The 19,935-nt window shown below is 38.5% G+C and overlaps 1 protein-coding gene across 3 annotated transcripts in view; it reads left to right on the forward strand.

The window, feature by feature from the left end:
• Positions 1-19,935, forward strand: part of RNF150 (ring finger protein 150) — a 291,172-nt gene that overhangs the window by 166,355 nt on the left and 104,882 nt on the right. For all 3 annotated transcript variants that reach the window (XM_058721310.1, XM_058721308.1, XM_058721309.1), the window contains exons 3-4: positions 9,886-9,957; positions 12,144-12,226. In XM_058721310.1, coding sequence (XP_058577293.1) covers positions 9,886-9,957; positions 12,144-12,226 — 155 coding nt within the window. The remainder of the gene's footprint in view (positions 1-9,885; positions 9,958-12,143; positions 12,227-19,935) is intronic.

Raw genomic sequence — 19,935 nt, forward strand, 5'->3', positions numbered from 1 at the left:
AACAGTATTGCCTTTGAGGCTAATCCAAGGGAACCAGACCTGTTTTGTTTCATGTGAGGCCTGGTAATGACATTCAAACAAGTTTTCTTGAGCTACCTCTCTCGGTGAATACCTTTTCCTATTATTTGCATATACAATAGCCCATCTCCCTTTGATTTCATTTGTACTTGCCAGTGTTCAAGTTAGGTTAGAACAAGGCAAGAAATAGAATATAAAACAAATTTGAATTTTACAGGGAAAGAAAAAGGAAAGGAGATATTCTGAGTGTCAGTCAGCAGAGGAAGGTCTACAGGTAGAGATGCTTCTGTCTCCTAAAGAAAAAGGACCAAAATGGTCCCTGATGTTGCTCTGGACAAAGTGCAGAGCCCTAGGGGGAGGCAGAAATGCAAAGAGTGCATTGTATCCATGAAGTATTTAGTGCAGTATTTAGCCTTGAATTTGCTTTTTTTAAAAGATAATTCGGATCTTTGATTCCCAGTTCTGTTCTTCATGGATGAAAATCCTGAGCTGGTAAAGCTGAAAATAACATTACTAACTTACCTGCTTTTACTAATAAGGGAAACTAAGGTCTGAAATGTGTAAGTGACCTGACCAAAGTCACAGTTACTTAGTGACAGAAATAGGACTGAAAATCAGATCTTCTAACTTTCAAGCCATTGCCTTCTCCTCTGCAACACCTTCCACAAAAAATAACCCTGATGTTTTTACCTCATGTTGTGTGTACACAAACAGCCTTAAGTCACTGCTGCATGAGGTCACCATGGCCATTAGAATAGTCTAATTCTTTATCCAGTTTTCTAGATTTATGGATGGTGCTCTACATCATAGAAATTGGACTGACTGTGCAAAGATTTCTGTCCTGTCAACCAGGCCTGGAAGGATCATTAATAAGTATTAGAGTAAGGGAGGAAGTGTCTGAGTCACCTGTGGCCACATGAGGTTCCAGACAGTTGGGACCAACTCTGTTTATAGTCACAATGTCTTTCCTTCACCTAAAACATAAGAACAGTTAGTTATTTTTTCCACTTGGTGGTAGTGATAATGATAATAATCATGATTATAAAATATAGCAGTCAGATACAAGGGGCAAATATATAGAATTAACCAGTCAAATGAGATAGAAGAACATAAACTTGATCTCGATGCTCTGTTTTGGAATCCTTATTCCTTGGTGTTTTTGTTTTTGTTTTTGTTTTTTTTCATCACTGCATATCTATGTATAACACAGAGGGGAACATGAAGAAAGCATCTTGTTTTTCTCAGTTTCTTAAGTATTTAGGAGATAACTATACGTATTGGGTTGAATTGGAGTCTGTCACTTCCCATCTTTGTTGGCATCTATGTAGGACTTTCTTCTGTTAATTAACAGTTCTGTATTTATTTTCCATAAAGCTGTTTATCTTCACTGCCAGGAACCAGTAATCTTGGTAAATATTTTTTTTTATATCTGTTTCAGTCACATTGGTGGATATATTTAGTTACCAAGATGGTCCCACTCCTGACAATCTTTAGTGAATAGTATGATTTGGGTCTAGTTGGGCTAGAGAAAATCCATAGGAGCACCTTGGAGAAGAGGGAGGAAACCCTACCTGAAACAGAAGACCCGTGCAAATGTAAGGTGGCCCCTTGGTCTTCCATTAGCATTGTGTCACTCTGCATTTCTGAGGACCACAAAGGAAAGAATCTGTTTTGTGATAGACTTCTGGTTCGAACCCTTAGAATCTCTATTCAGGCTACATACAAGACTCAGTTTGAGCAGGGCCTATAGTTTTCCCTCTCACTTATACCTGGTGCGTTAAAAAAACCCCAAAGACAGAGGAGCCAATTACAAAAGCAACTGATTTGTTTGGGCCATATTATTAAGAATGTTGATGTTTTACTCATATTCTTGTTAGTTTTGTCTTTTGGAAATCCAATAATACTAGTTTGAAAGTTGTTGAAAGTGGGACAGATTTTTCTTGAATTCAGAAGTCACTATTCGTGTGTGTGTGATTTTCATGTCACTTAAAAAGAAACACAGACATGGAAATACTAACAAAATTTGACTACATGCAAGTGGTCATAGCATTTTTAAAACTTTATGGTGCTTTTCCTTTATTTTGCTAATCTGTTTTATAAATCTAGCACTACATGGTTGCCTGATTGTCATACATATCTCAGAAGTTGATTTTTCTGTATTCTCCAGGAATCAGGAACATCTCTTCCTCCACTGGTAGGGCTTTCATATCTTCTGTCAGCCTCTGCCCAAATGCTGTCCTTTTCCTCCTCCAAAGAGATATATGTTTATTCTTTCTCAATAACATATCGAATGAGGTTTGACTCAAGAAACTCCACGGGAAAGAGAAAAGAAAAAGAATGCCATTGTACCATTTCTCAGAATAATTACAGAAAACATGTTTTCCTGCCTTTTGTGAGGTATTTGATATCTTGGGGCTTCCAGGGAGGAAGGACTCATAGACCTGATGTTTAAGAGGACTCGATTATTTTCTTTTTTTAACTCTAATTTATCCATCTGTTAATTCTTCTACTTTGGGACTCCCATCTCCCAAATGACTTTATTCTCCACTGAACTCCTTTAACCTCATCAGCTCTCAGCCATCAGAATGCCAGAAATGGAATTTGTCTAATTCCTTCACCATTACCTCTGCTGTTAACCATAATCTCTGATTCCTTAATGTCCACATACTTTACATTTCCTGAATAGACACTTTTTTAAAAATAAAGGCAGCTTGCATTTTCCTTTAAAAGGGCATGGAAATGGCTTTTTCTGGAAGAGAAAAAGGGGATGTTTTTTAAAGACACCTCATCTTTATTCAGATACAGCCAAAAATGAAATTAAGTGCAGGCCAAAATTTAAAGTAGTCTTTGAACTTACCTTGTGTGCTCACCTTTAAGAAGGGCATATTTCATTTGCTAAAGAATTGTTTTAGAGGACTGGAGGGGAAGATGGCAGCAGAGTAGGAGGACCCTACGCTTGCCTCATCCCACAAATACAACTAGATAGATAGCTTATCTAATTGTCCTGAATACCCCAGAAATCAATCTGAAGACTGGCAGAACAAAGTTCACAACTAAAGGTAGAGAAGAGGCCACATTGAAGAAGGTAGGAAGTGTGGAGACGTGGTTTGGTGGACAAACAGATTTTGGCCACCATGGTGGGGAGGGAGCCGTGGTCAAGGAGAAGGGTGAAGGACAGACCAACATATGGGAACACATGGGAAAAAAATCCCCATAGCAATTGGCCTGGAAAACAAGGCCCGAATTTCATGAGTTCTTGCAACCAGTGAGGCTTAAAGCCTGGAGTTTTAAAGGTCAGCGTGCTTGGCTCAGGGAGAGCTTGGAGGACATTGGGGCTGCTGTTGGAGAAAAGGCAGAGAAAACAGCCTAAGGACATACAGCATGGAAACCAATCTGAGGAGGGCCTGGGGCACAGAGCAGGGAGATTAGCTCATCTTGGAGCATGTCACAGAGAGGCAACATTCAAGGAGAGACCCCCTCCAGGAACAAAGGAACACTGGTGGGCAACATTTCCCTCCCTTGTCCCCCAGCATAAATAATGGCCACCTGCAGAAAGCAATGCAGCATAGACCCTGGCTGCCTAATTTGCTTACACCAACCCCCACCCCCACTGTGTACCCGTGGAACTGCTCTTCTCAGTTACAATTGTCTCAGTCCTAGTTCGGCAGGCCCCAGAAGACTGGCCCAAACCCTGGTCCACACCATGTCTCCTAAACTGGGAGTTTTGCAAGGCCTTCATTTTTGTGGCGGTGATGACAGGTCTCCTTTCACAAGCAAGCCAGAGCACACATCGTTAAAATGTGCCCCATTCAGGCCAGATACCAAACACTGCCCACAACAGGGAAAGAGAGCCTCTGCAGACAACTGGACTGGAGGATAAAGTGGCTAGGACACAGCAGCCAAGTGCACACAGCACACATAGGAGACACTCCTGTAAGTGCCAGGCCCTACAGAATAGGACATAACACTGCAGGGCACCACAGAACTTCTTCTTCATAAAGCCATTACCCTCAAGAATAGGAGACATAGCTGACTTTCCTAACATAAGTGATATGCACAATGGAGAATTTAAAGCAATAATCATAAGGACACTGGGACTTGAGAAAAAAGTGGAGGACAACAGTGAGGTCATTAATACAGAGATAAGTAATAACCTAGCAGAGATAAAGGGCTCGATAAACAAAATGAGAAACATGCTTGATGGAATGAACAGCAGGCTGGGAGAAGCAGAGGAATGAGTTAATGGCCTAGAAGACAGAGTTACGGAAAGTAATGAAGCTGAACAAAAGAAAAAAGAATCAGGCAAAATGAAAATAGACTTAGAGAACTCAGTGACTCCATCAAACATAATAACATTCATATTATAGGGGTACCAGAAAAAGAAGAGAGAGAAAAGGAGGCAGAGAATTTATTTGAGGAAATAATATCTGAAAACTTCCCTAACCCAGGAAGGAAACAGATATCCAAGTCCAAGAAGCACAGAGAGCTGCCAACAAAATCAACAAAGGCAGATGCACACTGAGGCATATTGTAATTAAAATGGCAAAATATAGTGGTAAAGAAAAAATAGTAAAATCAGCAAGACAAAAGAAGACAGTTACATACAAAGGAAAACCTATAAGGCTATCAGGGTATTTTCCAGCAGAAACTTTCCAAGCCAGAAAGGAGTGGGTGGCATGATATATTCAAAGTGCTGAATGGGAAAAACTTGCAGCCAGGAATATTCTACCCAGCAAGGCTGTCATTCAGAGTAGAAGGAAAGACAAACAATTTCCCAAACAAAAACTAGAGGAGATTGTGACCACTAAACCAGCCCTGAAGGAAATATTAAAAGGGACTCATTGAGTGGAAAGGAAAGACTCACACAGACCATACAGAATTCAAAATGGATTAAAAACCTAAATGTGAGATCTGAAATCATAAAAATCTTAGAATAGAGCATAGGTAGTAACATCAGCCTTGCCAAATTTTTTCTAGATAGGTCCCCTGAGGCAAGGGAAACAAAAACCAAAACCTATTGGAACTACATTAAAGTAAAAAAAGCTTTTGCACATTGAAGGAAATAATCAATGAAACTAAAAAGCAACCTACAGAATGGGAGATGTTTGCAAATGATATATTGATAAACGGTTAGTATCCAAAATACATAAAGAACTTATAAAACTCAACACCTATAAGACAAATAATCCAATTTAAAAATGGGCGGAAGAGGGGTGCCTGGATGGCTCAGTGGATTAAGCATCCTGCTCTTGATTTCAGCTTGGGTCATGATCTTGCAGTCCATGAGCTCAAGCCTTGCATTGGGCTCTATGCTGACAGTACAGAGCCTGCTTGGGATTCTCTCTCCCTGTCTCTCTTTGCTCCTCTCCCACACACATGCATGCTGTCTCTCAAAATAAATAAAAAACATTTTTTAAAACTGGGCAGAAGACACAAACAGACATTTCTTCACAGAAGACATACAGATGGCCAACAGACACATGAAGAGATGCTCATCATCACTGATCATCCAGGAAGTGCAAATCAAAACTATAATGAGATAATTACCTCACATCTGTCAGAATGGCAAGAAACAACAGATGTTGATGAGGATGTGGAGAAAAAAGAACCCTTGTGCACTGTTGGTGGGAATGCAAACTTGGTGCAGGCACTGTGGAAAACAGTCTGGAGTTTCCTCAAAAAGTTAACAATAGAACTCTCCTACGATCTAGTAATCCCACTACTAGACATTTATCCAGATAATACAAAAGCACTAGTTCAAAGGGATACATGCATCACTATGTTTATAGCAGCATTATTTACAATAGCCAAGATATGGAAGCAGCACAAGTGCCCATCGAGGATAAAGAAGATGTGGTGTATATACACAATGGAATATTATTCAGCCATATAAAAGGAAATCTTGCAATTTGCAATGACATGATGGAGCTAGAGAGTATTATACTAAGTGAAATAAATCCGTCAAAGAAAGACAAATACCATATGGTTTCACTCATATGTGGAGTTTAAGAAACAAATGAGCAAAGGGAAAAAAGGAGAGACAGAGAGGGACAAAGCAAGAAACAGCCTCTTAACTATAGAGAACAAACTGATGGTTACCAGAGGAGAGGTGGGTGGAGGGATGGGTGAAATAGGTGATGGGGATTAACGAGTGCACATGTTGTGATAAGCATTGGGTGATTAAAATAAAAACTTTTTAAAACAACATTCCTTTTGGGTTGTGTCAAAAGAAGTAACTATTATATAATGAAGTAATAGAATATAAGCAACAGTGAAGACGGAAAAAATACGAATATTGTGTGTATAAGTCAGCATAAGCCACATTACAGACTTTCTAATAAAAGGACATGCCTGCTTCACTTTTTTATAGGTATTCTTCAGAACTATATAAAGTGTCTCAAAAATTATTTTAGGCTCTTGTAATGCACTATTTCATCTCTTTCATAAAACAGTAATATTATATTTATTAAGGTTGCTCTACCACTGGAATGATAATTTTACAAATAGATTATAAATTCCATGAAAATAGGGGTTATGCTCTATATTTCACTATTTTTCCCTTATAATCTCATCACACAGGATTATGCATAGAGGGGCACCTGGGTGGCTCAGTTGGTTAAGTGCCGATTTTGGCTCAGATCATGATCTTGTGATTCACGGGTTCGAGCCCCATGTCGGGCTCTGTGCTGACAGCTTGGATCCTGGAGCCTGCTTCAGATCCTATATCTCCCTCTTTCTCTGCCTCTCCCCTACTCGTGTGCGCGCTCTCTCTCTCTCTCTCTCTCTCAAGAACAAATAAACATTAAAAAAAATTTTAAAGACTTATGCATAGAAAGCAATATATTCAGTATGGTACATAAAACCTCATTACAGATCAACAACCGATTGTGATGCTTAGGAATGCTAACTCTGAACCCCAGTTAAACACACCAAAAGCAATTTCATTCTCTTCATTAACAGACTCGCACTATGAAAAAATTGTACTCAATTATGTTTTGAATTTCAACAATTTAAGAAAAAATTTTTAAAGAATCGTTTAAACAAAATTAAATTTTGAAAAAAATATTTCTGGTTCCTTTGAGTATAATCTGTGACTGTTGTTTGAAAATAATACTTGCCACTTAATTGCTCTGCTTAGCCCTTGAAAATAAAAAACAGTCGATGTGATTTTGTTGGGGCCAGGTATTATGTAATACACATTAACACAATTGCAAAAATATCTGAGCTCTTGAATGAAAAACAATCAACCTTTGTTTATTTGGGTCCAGATTTCTTATTCTAAATGTAATATCCTACAGGTTTGTTACACTTACTCCTAGTAACTAGTAGCCTCGTCTCAATTCCTTTCGATTCCTGCTCCAGGTTTCTTTTCCAGTGGAAAGCAGCTCTTCGTTGAGACTGACTGGTTTTGCCAAAGCCAGGATCACAGCTTTGCTTACCTTACCACATATATTGCTTATAGTTTGTCCGTTAATTTTCCTGTTAACTGGCTAAATTTCATAGATGATTTTTCATGCTTCAAAAAAAATCTTTTGGTTTAAGATTTTAATTCACTCATCGAACATTTATGGAGTTTCCACTAGATTGTAAGCTAGAAAGAGCAGGAATTAATGTGTTTTTGAACTACCATTTTTTAAAGATTTTTAATTTTTTTAAGTATTCCCTACCCCCATAATGGGGTTCAAACTCAGAACCCCGACATCAAGAGTCACATGTCCTATCAACTCAGCCAGTAGGTGCTCCTTTTCACTACCATTGTTTCCAAAACCCTGGGACAAAATAAGTAATTCAGAATACATGTGGACTAATTGTCAGTTATCAAAGGCAGCTTTACTCTAGGTGCTGGGACCTTCTTGAGGGAAATGTAACAGGGATAGGTTATACAAACAAATGTCACATTGCAAATGTTACGACAGTGTTATGAAGCAGCGGGAACGGATTCCATAAGGTATAGACGAGAAGGATCTTCTGTCTTGGGAGACATGGAAGAAGAGCTCCCTGAAGAAGTGGCCTGAGTTAAGATCAAAGGATTGTAGATAAAAACATTAGAGGAAGAAGAAAGGACAGAGAGTTCCATCCTGTTTAGTTTCATCTCCGTGTTTTTCCCTTTCACTCAATGTGCCCCCCACCATGGTATTTATCATTATAAACCTTTCTTGTTTTTCCTGCTACCTTAGTTTGCTAGCTACTCATGGACTTCTGCATAAATCTCAAGTGTATGTAGGTCTCCTTTTAGGTAACAACCAAACTTAACTTTTTTGTTAAAATTGCCGGTAATCATTTAGAAACTAAGGACAAAATATAAAAGAAAATGAATTAACAAGGAGAACACCTGTCTTCTACTTAATTTACTTATTTGCTGCGGTATGCTTGAGGAAGTGCCATATTGATAAACACTTAATAGATTTTGGTTGGTTAGTTCCTTGGCTGGTTGACTGATTAGCTGGCTGGCCAGATGTTGGTTGGCTGCTAGCTGATTGGTAGGTTGGCTGGCTAGTTTGCCAGGTATTGGTTGGATGGCTGGTTGGCCACATGTCCGTTGATTGGCAGGCTGGCTGATTGGTTAGCTGGTTGGCTGATTGGGTGGATGTTGGTTGGTGGGCTGACTGGCTGGTCTGTTGATTGGGTGATTAGTGAATAATAAGAGTGGTAGTTTAGCTTTGGCTTTACAGTCAAACTTAATTCAAATTCTGACTGAGTTTTCATTGACTATGATAAACAATTAAGTTCTGTAAGTCTCAGTTCTTTCTATAAAGTACTATTTTTTCCCACAGGGTTATTGTAAGAATGAAGGTGATATCGCATATAAAGTTTTAGCAGTACCTAGAGTATGTTAACTGTTTGTTAGAATATGTTCACAATTTTAAAGAAAAGAAAGAAGCTTGAGTATTATTTCCAAAAGGAAAAAATATTAAAGCAAGTGATTATTCTTGTTAAATGTCTTATTTATTATAGTCCTTCAAATATGTTTCACTGCTGCAAATACACTTCTATTACAGGATAGTACCTAAGAAGGAGTTGCTACATGTAGAAAACTCACAGGCACACAAGCAAATCTGCTTGACAGATTAAAACTTAATTCTCTCATCACCCACCCCTTCTCCCTCTCCCCTTCTTCCTCATTGGTCTATCATTACATTATTGCAGGGCTCACTAGGATGGCAACTTTCCCTATCAAAAAAAGAAAAAAGAAGTGATAATATATTATTTGACATGAGTTACAGTGGTTACACAGGTGTGTGCTTTATAATTATTTAAGCTGAACATGTATGTTTTATGCATTTTCCTATATGCATACCCACTCTTAAACATACACAGAGGATGCGAAATTGGCATGTAAGAATGTGATGGAATAGGATAGTACAGGTGAGATATAAATCTAGGCTGGGTCTGTATAAGCAAAGGAAATTCGTTAAAATTCCAAATTGAAAGAAATACACAAACAATAAACCCTGATTGTGCAAAAGGAGATGAAGTTTATTCCAGCTACTCCAGAATGGCTATCTCCTTGTATAAGTTAAATGGCTAGAGTGGCAAGTTACTGAACTTAGGTGTGTGTATGCTAGTCTGCACAACTGTAACCCGCGCTGAAGTCCCTGTAGTGCGGGATTTTCCCATGTCATTTGTCACTTGCTTAACATTGCGCGTGAAGAGCTTCTCTCAATGGCAGAGCTCTTTAATAGACCTCAATTACTAGAACCACTTTGCACAAATATGACTGCCCCATCTCTTCCAGCCATTGTCCTTAGCACTCATGCCACTTGTGCATGATTTCAGAGATAGCTGGCCTGGTTTATTAAATGCCATCAGAAACAAGGTCAAGAATTACACATCTTTATTACTCACAAGCAGCTTTTGGTTTTTCAGCGCCGACTGGGAGATGCAGCAAAGAAAGCGATCAGCAAGCTCCAGGTCAGAACCATCAAGAAGGGCGACAAGGTAACAGCCTCTTTTCTTTTTGGTAAGGGGCTATCTTAAAACAGTTCCTGACTTTTCTGGCAGCCAGGGTAGAAGAGAGGGAAGGGTGGGAAAAGGGGATACGTGACAATAGCTCTCCTGTAAGTCTGTTATTATACCCATCTTTATTAATATCATTTAAAACAGTTAATAAGATACAGGCAATAGAACAACTAAGTCGTTGGACAGAATATATAAGACATTGAAAAGTAAGGATAGGAAAAACAGATGGAGGTAGGATGCAATTTGTACACAAATATATTACCTGAACTGTGTAACAGAAATGGATCCCAAATTTAGGTTGGGGCCTCCCAGGAGCCAAGGCAAAGAAGGAAAACATATTCAAGCAATATCTAATTGCCTTATTCTGGTGTCCCACAAGGTAAAAACCAAATGGTTGTCCCTGGTGTTCCAACTTGAGAATATTTGTCCATAAATCCTTGCAAAGAGGACAGTGTTATATGATGAGTGATGTCCTCCACTGATATTCAGTCCCTCTGAATCTTGCATCTAGAACCCCAAAGTCATTGCAGCAGCCTCCCTAGCTGTAGAATGATGACATAAGGCCAAGAGCAAAAGCATATCTTTTTTAAATTCACTATAATTAACATACAGTGTTATACAGTAGTTTCAGGGATATGACCTAATGACCCAACAATTCTATACATTTCTCAGTGCTCATCAAGATAAGTGTACTCCTGGGGCGCCTGGGCAGCTCAGTTCGTTGAGCCTCCGACTTCGGCTCAGGTCATGATCTCATGGTTTACGGGTTTGAGCCCCATGTCGGGCTCTGTGCTGACAGTTCAGAGCCTGGAGCCTGCTTCAGATTCTGTGTCTCCCTCTCTCTCTGCCTCTCCCCCACTCACGCTCTGTCTCTCTCTCCTTCAAAAATAAACATCAAAAATTTTTTTAAAAAAAAGATAAGTGTACTCCTAATCACCCTTATTTGTTTTACCTGTCCCCTCACCCACTTCCCCTCTGGCAACTACCAGTTGGTTCTCTGTATTTAAGAGTTTGGGTTTTGTTGGTTGTTTTGTTTCCTTTTTTTTTATTTTGTTCATTTGTTTCTTAGATTCCACCTATGAGTAAAATCATATGGTGTTTGTCTTTCTCTGACAGACTTATTTCACTTAGCATTATATTCTCTAGATCCATCCATGCAATCACAAATGGCAAGATTTCATTCTTTTTTATAACTGACTAATATTCCAGTGTGTGTGTGTGTGTGTGTGTGTGTGTGTGTGTGTGTACACATATATATACACCACATCTTCTTTATCCAGTCATCTATCAATGGACACTTGGGTTGCTTCTATATCGTGGCTATTGTAAATACTGCTGCAATGACCATATCAAAAGCAGAAGCATATCTTGAGGAGGAACAATAAAACAGTATAGTCCAGGCCCACAGACTTCTAAAGGTCTCTCTTCTCCCCAGAAGAAATTATAGAGCAGCGGATTGCAGTACATGTATTTGGGGCTCCTTGGGCCATTGTAAGGGATTCTCAACTCTTACATGTATTGTCTTTAGTCTGAATAATTGATTTGTCTCACTACATGCTGCTGTTTTTCAACTATATAAAAAGACTATTGAGCTTAATAAGATGAAATTCATTTAATTCATTACTAAACTTAAAGTATATTTTTTCATTACTTTTTCCCCTCAAACAGAAGAATAAAAGAACAGGGACCACCACATAAGTCATATACAATGGGGTATTGAAAGAGATTTATATACTTGAATAAAAAGTTAAATCCATTGTTCTGGAGTTGTGTACATAAGATTCCCAAGGAGGTGATAGATGAAATATCGTTCAGACAGTTCTCCCTAAATGCTATTTCTCATCCTTGAGCTTTTGATGTCACCTCTAATTATAATAAATAGCATTCTCAGTGATGGTATTTTTAAAAATTGCTTTCTCACAATTATAATAGCGTAATTAGTAATGATACATTAAAAAACCGTTCCCTTACAAAAGCGCTTGCAGTGGAACCCAGAAACAAAAAGTGGAGGTTGGAAGGAATGGAAACTGAGCAATTTTTGATTAAGAAAATGGCAGCTGGGCCATTGAAAGCCTTGCTCCAAGCAAGCTCTCCTTGCTTGTTTGGATATTTCCCCAAGAGCTGAAGCTACACAAGTAGGCTCATCTGTATTTTCTCTGTTACAGGAAACAGAGCCCGATTTTGATAACTGTGCAGTTTGCATTGAAGGGTACAAGCCCAACGACGTTGTACGGATCTTGCCCTGCCGGTGAGTCACTGGGCTGCCTGCTTTTGAATGGGGTGTGCATGCCGAGTGCCTGCTGACCTCCCTGGCTCAGACCTGCATGGCCTAGCCCAGCAAGGTCAGTCTGCCCAACCATTTCCGGGTTTAAGTATCAAACAATCAAAAACCTTGTTCTTTTTGTGTGACCTTTCCCCTTGAAAGCATTCTTTCTTGTGAAATAAATATTTTTCTGATCTTCCTTGCACCAAAGGATGAGTACTGCTATTCATTAGAACCTCATGATACACAATTTGATGATATGGCTCCAAGTAAGAGCTTTCTATAACAACAAAACTGTGGTGTTTAGAATCAGTTCCCACTTTCACAAGTGCTGTTTTAATATAATTAATGAACTCTTAAAAGTATGCTGTGAATACTCATGAAGGGATCAACAGCCAGAATATGGTCAGGAGTACCTGGGAAGTCAAAGGCAAATTCCATTTCCCTTGTTTTTGTTTTTTTTGGATTTTTTGTTTGTTTGTTTGTTTTGTTTGTTTTACCAGCAGGAAGGGAATGTGACAGTCACTCCAAAAGTCCTAGAATTTGGAAATGCCAACAGGTCTAGTTGCAAGAACTCCCCAAGGGATTTCTTGTATAACCCTAATCCTTCTCCCTAATTGAAATTCACTGTTAAGGTATTTGAATTTTTTATATGGCTAAAATTAAATAAGTTTAAATACTTCAATGAAATCAAATACTTCAAGACTGCATAAAAGCTGTCTTCCTATAATTAAACAGCTTTTTTAGTGTTGTTGTTGCATCTGGGAAGTATCCTAGAAATAAAAAAATTATCCCTTGAAGAAAGGTTCTTCACTTAGAAAGATTAGCTTTAAAAATTCTTAAGAGTATTTAAGTAAATAAAGTAGATAAAATACACAAAGATATAAATCAGGGCACCTTTAAGAACTGTTTTTTAGACATACAAAAGAAATAAAATATGCCTGTAAAGGAATTAGTTTAATAATCCCAAAATGACAAAGAAGTGTCAAAAAAAAAAGGACAGGGTATGCAAATAAATGCAGAAACTCCCAAGGGGAATGGATCTCTTCTGAAATGCTTTTAGGCACATTGATCATCAGGAAAGGGCCTGGAGAAAAGTACACTGTGCTGGCCCTAGCCAAATTCTTCCCTGGGGATTCACTTTCCCTAGTTTATAGATGCTTGACTGTCTCTACGGCAAAATCATAAACTGGGACACGTGAAGACTTGATGGGTCTTCCTATGAGGGAATGTATCAATTCTCTCTTCAGACATTACACTTGGTATTTCCTTGGTGACTTCTAGAAACACTGGCAAAGAATGGCAGGCGGTGTGTGAGCTACAGAGATGCTGCTCCAGAGGTAGCATTTTTTTATGTCTGCAATATTTTACTAAGGGTTTCATAAAGCCTCATAGAAGCGAGGAACGTGCTTTGCTTCTGCTTGGTGTATGTTTAGAGCTCTATGAGGGTACTACTAAAAAAAATATCAAAGCAAATTTAAGTTGAATTGAAACTTTTTCTTGAGAATATAAATGTAATTAAGAAAGTCTGTTTTAAAAACTATATATAGCATTACTTTAGCTCTGTAATCCATATTGCATAAAGTGACTTCTTCATCTAGAGCTCTGTCATGTATATTCCATGTTACTGCGTAGAATTAACTAGAAGCTGCATAATATCCAAGCCATAGATGTACCACAATTCAATTTACCATGCGCCTGTTGTGGAACATTGGCTGATTTCAGTTCTTAATTATGACAAATTACATTGCTTTAGCAGTGTTTAGATTGTCATCATGTACTATTCCAGATCTATCTCCTACAGTATAATTTTTGGAAATACTAACCAAGGAAATAGCATTTTAATATTTACAAAAAAAAATAAAACTTTAGGAACTTCAATTATATTTATACTAGCCCTTGCCCTAGGCCAGTTCAGTTTGGCCTGAAACTCTTCATTTTTACATTATTATTTGGTTCTCAGCTCATTCCTTGATTCTTTCTGCTTCAAGCTTCTTATTGTCCATCTGCTTTTATTTCCTTATTGTGGGCCCTGCTTTAAATAACAAAATAACATTGAGAATTACCAAGTACAGGTTAGAGTTCCTTATTGTTTGATCTTAGATGAGCCACATATATTTGCTCTTTGAAGAGCTCATCCATTTTTTCCGTGCTGACTTTAAAGTCGAGATATTTTGATGCCTGTTGCTTGTTTCTGCCAGACAGTCTGCGCTAATGGATGTTATCAAACAAATGCACTGGCATTTGCTTTTTGCTACATAATTTCCTCTGGGGTATGATTAAGCCCTAGCTCCTATGAACTTTATAGACTCTCTTTCTCATTATTTCCAGGCTGACTCACCCACAGAATTTTTTGCATCCCCTCGGAGTATAAACAGTTTCAAAAAAAAATCTAGATTTTGTCTTTCTTCTTTTATACTCTTTTCTGCAGCCTCCTAACTTCTGACACACCAGGTACATCACTTCTCTATTAGGGTCACTTAGGGTATCTTTCCAAATCACTCCAGGGTATTCTTGTACCATGATTTTTTCAGAGTCATTCTCTTGTTTGTGTCTTTTGGAAACCCTTGCACAAATTAGGATGAATTAATAAATGATCTCCCTTCCTTATTTGTAGTCACGCCGATTACTGAAGTTAAGTCATGCACATATGCACTTACCATTTTCCCCCAGGGGCCTTCTCCAGCACATGCACAGACGAGGCTCCCTGTGGGGCCAGACAAGCATGCACATCCACAGCAGCACACAAAGCACCTCAGGGTCAGACAGGTCCAACTTTTGTGGTTTGGGTTTGATCCTAATACACCACTAGGATGTTTTCCAAAGAACTTTGATTTTGCTTACAGCATCTATATGCCGAAATCTACATTACAGTGTACTTTAGGGCTGGTTTTGGCGAGTCAGATTTGTACTTGTGATTATGATTTTTAGCTACAGAAGATATTTTATTGAAGCACTGAATTGAAATGTTATTGCCTTCTCTTGTCCAGAGAATAAGTTGGGCTCTCAGATTCTTCCCGTGGCTTTTATCCTACGGTGTTCCTTTTCTTCAGTAGTTAACCATTTCAGTCTATTTAGCTACCCAGTTTCAAACACTCCGGCTCAAAAAGAATCTGACCTCCTTGGGCAGGGCGAAAGTCTGCCATTAAAAAAAAGAAGAAGAACGAAAGAAAGAATGGAATATATGCATCCTTTCCCTAGGTGCCTGTAGAATTATTTCCTTTCTCTGATGGATCCCTACAGCATTATCATTAATTTAGGAGGGTATTAGTGTCTGCTACTGTCTTTTCCTTTGACTTTGGGAACTCTTGTATGTTGTAGGAACAATTTTAAAGGGCCTGAATGCTTCATTTGAAACAATAGACATTTATTTTGTGGCCGCCGTGTGCCAGGCATGGTGTGAAGTACCAGAGTTGAAAACTCTGGCATGATCTCTGCCCTAAAGGAAATCAGTCTAGTGTGGAAGAGAGAGATGTGACTTTAAACAAGCAATCACAATTCAGAGCGATGCGTACAACAACCAAAGCAAGATGGATTTTAAAAAGTTGGAGGAAGCAAAGCTAGGCACAAGAAAGGCTCCACAAAAAAAGTACATTTTCACACTAACAGCAGTTTGCTTTGTCTATTACATCTTCGTTATAGAAGATTGGTATACTGGATAAATATTTAATTATCTGACTCCCTCAGCGTTAGCAGATAACAACTGCTAATATGTGTGTATGTTTCCTTGCTTTGATTTGCCATGCCTATTTTTTCAAGTTTGAGACACTACTGTCAACATCGTTTATTATCCTCTTTTCACTTAATATTCTAAGAATATGTTAGAAATGGTTCCAGATTATTACTGGCTCATTTTGACTTTCCTTTGGCCTCTGACTCTGTAGGCAGAAGCTGATCAAACTCTAAATTTAATAAACCAACCAAGCCCCTGGCATGTTGGTGCTTATTTAGAACCTGCTCCTCAAGAGTCCAGATGTTTTCACAGGCCAGTCAGAATATTCTACTGAGGTTAAACAGGAAGGTGTCCTGGCTCCCGTTAGCTTGTTTCTTAATAACCTGTTGATGAGCTCTTCGCGTCTCACCATCCCACCCCACTTAAAGAAAACAGACAAAAGCAGTTTTTCACATACAGATGATATCATTGGGTTATGCAGAAGTGACCCGTGGAAGCAGCATGCCCTGCTGGCTCCCTGTCGTGACAGTTGGATTACAGATAACATCCTCTCAAACTAAATTATCATCTTTGGTAGATATGCCCCCACTTTTACCTTGCTCATAAACAGAGTTCCCATGCAACAAATTCCCTCATATAGTCACATTTTGTAAACAGTGTTTCCTGGAGGACACTGTAGGAGGCAGTCACTACCACCTGTGCTTTTACTGAGGTCTTTGATTTTGATATTTTAGAGCAGGGGTTAGTGGTTGGATAAGGAAAGCAACTTAGTTGTAACACCTATCCCAAGATAGTTCTGGTTGGGAGGTGTTGCGCTTATACTGTTTAGTGTTGAAGCTTCAAGCCAGCTTCCAGTGTTTGAAGGAGAGCAGCAGGCAGGGCTGCTCTGAGCACCCCCTGAGTCAAGGTCAATGAGTGGCCTGTGGGTCCAGGGCTTGTCCAGGCTCCTGGTTCTTCACAACAGGATGTCATTTTTGTCCTGAGCAGGGTTACCTGTTAGATCAGATAATTCTGGAAAGGGTTGGGGGGATAAAAGATACATAACGTAAAATTGACCTTTTTAACCATGTTTTAAGTTTATAATTCAGTGGTATTAAGTACATTCACATTGTTGTATGATCACCACTACTGCCCTTTTCCAAAACTTCATTTTCTCAAACTAAAACTCTAACCGTTAAATGTTAACTCCCCATTCCCCTAGTCTGGAGGGTTTTGTGTGTGTGTGTGTGTGTGTGTGTGTGTGTGTGTGTGTGTGTGTGTGTGTGTATGTGTGTTGTATTTTTAATTTAGCCTTGACCTTTATTATAAAGAAAATGTCAGTGAAGAAACCTAGATTTTGATGTAAGCATCTAATTTAACTTAAAGTTGGCTAACTAATAATCAATTTTTACATATTCAATTTAAAACCTAACAAAGAATGATCATTATTATCATTGTTGCTATTATTATTCTTGTTACTATTATTACAATACTAATATGATGTTACTCTTATTATGATTAGGACTATAAGTGCTCCTGTTACCATTACTAACATCATTACCACCATCCATTCTTTCCTGGCTTTCTGTAGTAGCTTTCTCACTAATCTTCCTGCTTCAACTCCTGCCCCTTAATTATTCATTCTGATAAGTCTATTTTTAATTATCCAGCTAGATTAGCTGGACTCCAGGTACTTTTTTAGCAAGTACAACTTTAAACTCATTAAATGTATCAAAAGTGTGATTTTTAAAAAAGTCTACTCTTTGGGAAGATTTATTGAAATATAATTCAATCCTTTTGTTTCTCTGAATATACATCTGTAATAAGGTAGGTTCACAGAAATCCAGAAAACCAGAAATCCTGCCCTATTACACATATTAGCTCCTCAGGGAGAATGGAGTTGGCTGGTGCAATTGCCAGCATTTTTATCAGGGATTGGTTGCTGTAAAAAGCAATCTTCAGAAACTTGCCGTTGTGTCTCTTGTTAGGATTTTATTCCATGACTTCTTCATGGGGCTTTGCCAGAGCAGCTCATGTACAGAATAACCACACTTCTTCCAAGCAAAGGAATGTTTTTATATTGTGGGTAATGAATTATGATACCATCCAGATTTTTTTCTGTTTGTCGGTAGAAGGCCAAGAGCCAAATTTGTGGCCCACCCCTAGCCAAAAGGGATTTTTTAGCTTTATCCTTGACCGTTTTATGTCTCCATTCTTGTTTTAATTTCTTCTTTTTCATTTACGGCACCTTTTTGAATATCTGCATCTCCTAAGTCACCTTAAGTCGTTTCTAGGATAAACATTTTCCATGTTTGTAAAACTTTATCAACATCATTTTCAATTAACATATAATGTCTCATATGTCATCATTTATTTGACTATTTTTAGACATTTAAGCTGTTCCCCACACATACATATTTTTTTCTATAATAAATAACACAGTTATAAATAGTTATGTGTGTAGACCTTAGTTGATATTTCAGATTATTTCCTTGTTTCTGGGGTTATGAATTCGAATTGCCTAATTGTTGCCCATGAAGCTTTACTGAAGGAGTTTTCTAATAAGAGGTAAGAATAACTCTTACCAAGATAACTGATATCTTGCAGCAAAGATAACTGATGCAACCTATAATTGACAGATTATAGTGCAGGAGCCGGGGATGATGGTGGAGAGGCAGGCAAGCCTAGATCATTGGACCCGAATGCCCATCTGGATTATAGCCAGGGGCTGAGGGGCTTGCTGGGTTCAGCTTTTGCTGTTTACATTGCATGCTGGCACTATGTGGAGTATAACTCAGAGGGATCTGCCAGGAGTCTGAGGACCAGTTAAGAGACTATTGCAAGGTCTAGGTAAGAAATGCTGGGGGCCCGAACTGGAGTCAGGAGAGATTTGGGAAGTAAACCCAGCATGAGACAGCATTTGCAACAGTTGAAAATGGCCACCCGTACCAGCTGGTGATTGGTAGATACATCTGTAATTGTTTATATTTAAAACATGTGCATATCTTTGCATTTTGATTCTAAATAATAGGAAAAAGTCATGCAGGTATCGCACTGTTGCTCAAAAACCATAACAGAAGAAACAGATTTCAAGCACTGAAACAGATTTAATCACAAAACAAATAAACAAACACCTTGAGGACCAGCTTTGGCTCACCTAGGCAAAGTTCCATTTTGGAAAGATGATTGTTGGATTCTGGGTGGTAAAATATGCCACGTTTCCTCTTCTATCCATTTTAGGAATGAGACTAGTTGGGGACATAGAATTTATCATACTGCCTTTTTTTTTTTTTTTTTTTTTTTGAAACTTAAGTCTACATTTTTACAAAGATCAGAACACGAGTAACAGCATTTGTTTTGAAAGTGATGAAGTGGAGATTTAAACACAATAATATGCCAAATTATAAATCAAAAACAGAATAAGTGGTTACTGTTAGAGTATAGAACAGATTTATAGTGAAGGACAAATGAAGCTTATATTTGCGAATTGATACTCTAACTTACAAAAGAATTTCTGGTGACATTTCAGTATCTGAGGCAGATAGAACCTAAAAGGGTGAGGCCTGGAGATTTGGAAAAGGAATGCTTTTGAGGTCAGTTGAAAAGTCAAAGCTGACATTTGTTTTACTAGTTTTGATGAGTTCTTTGGAAGGCCTGTTACATGTGTCAACAACTGACAAGATGGTCATATGTCCACTCTGTCCATCTAACCAACCCAACAGCCAGCTGCTTCCCTTTCTCAGCCGATGTAACTGACATATTTGTAACATGGACCTAATTATTGGCTCCTCAAATACTATAATCCATTAACTCCTGTGCCCTAGGACAGGTGACATTTTCTTCTGCCAGAGAAGCAGCTCTGGGAGACATCTAGAATAAAGTACATGGCTAACAGTAGAGGGATCCATTTGTAAAGCTGTCTGAAAAAGCATGTATCCTAAGATTCCCAGAGTACTTGCCTGGCAAGGCCCAGCCTCCTTAAAATCAAATTAATAAGATGTACTGAGCTAATGGAGGTGTAACCACAGTGCCTACACCAAAG

The sequence above is a fragment of the Neofelis nebulosa genome, chromosome 3 (assembly GCF_028018385.1).
Source record: "Neofelis nebulosa isolate mNeoNeb1 chromosome 3, mNeoNeb1.pri, whole genome shotgun sequence".
NCBI lineage: Eukaryota > Metazoa > Chordata > Mammalia > Carnivora > Felidae > Neofelis > Neofelis nebulosa.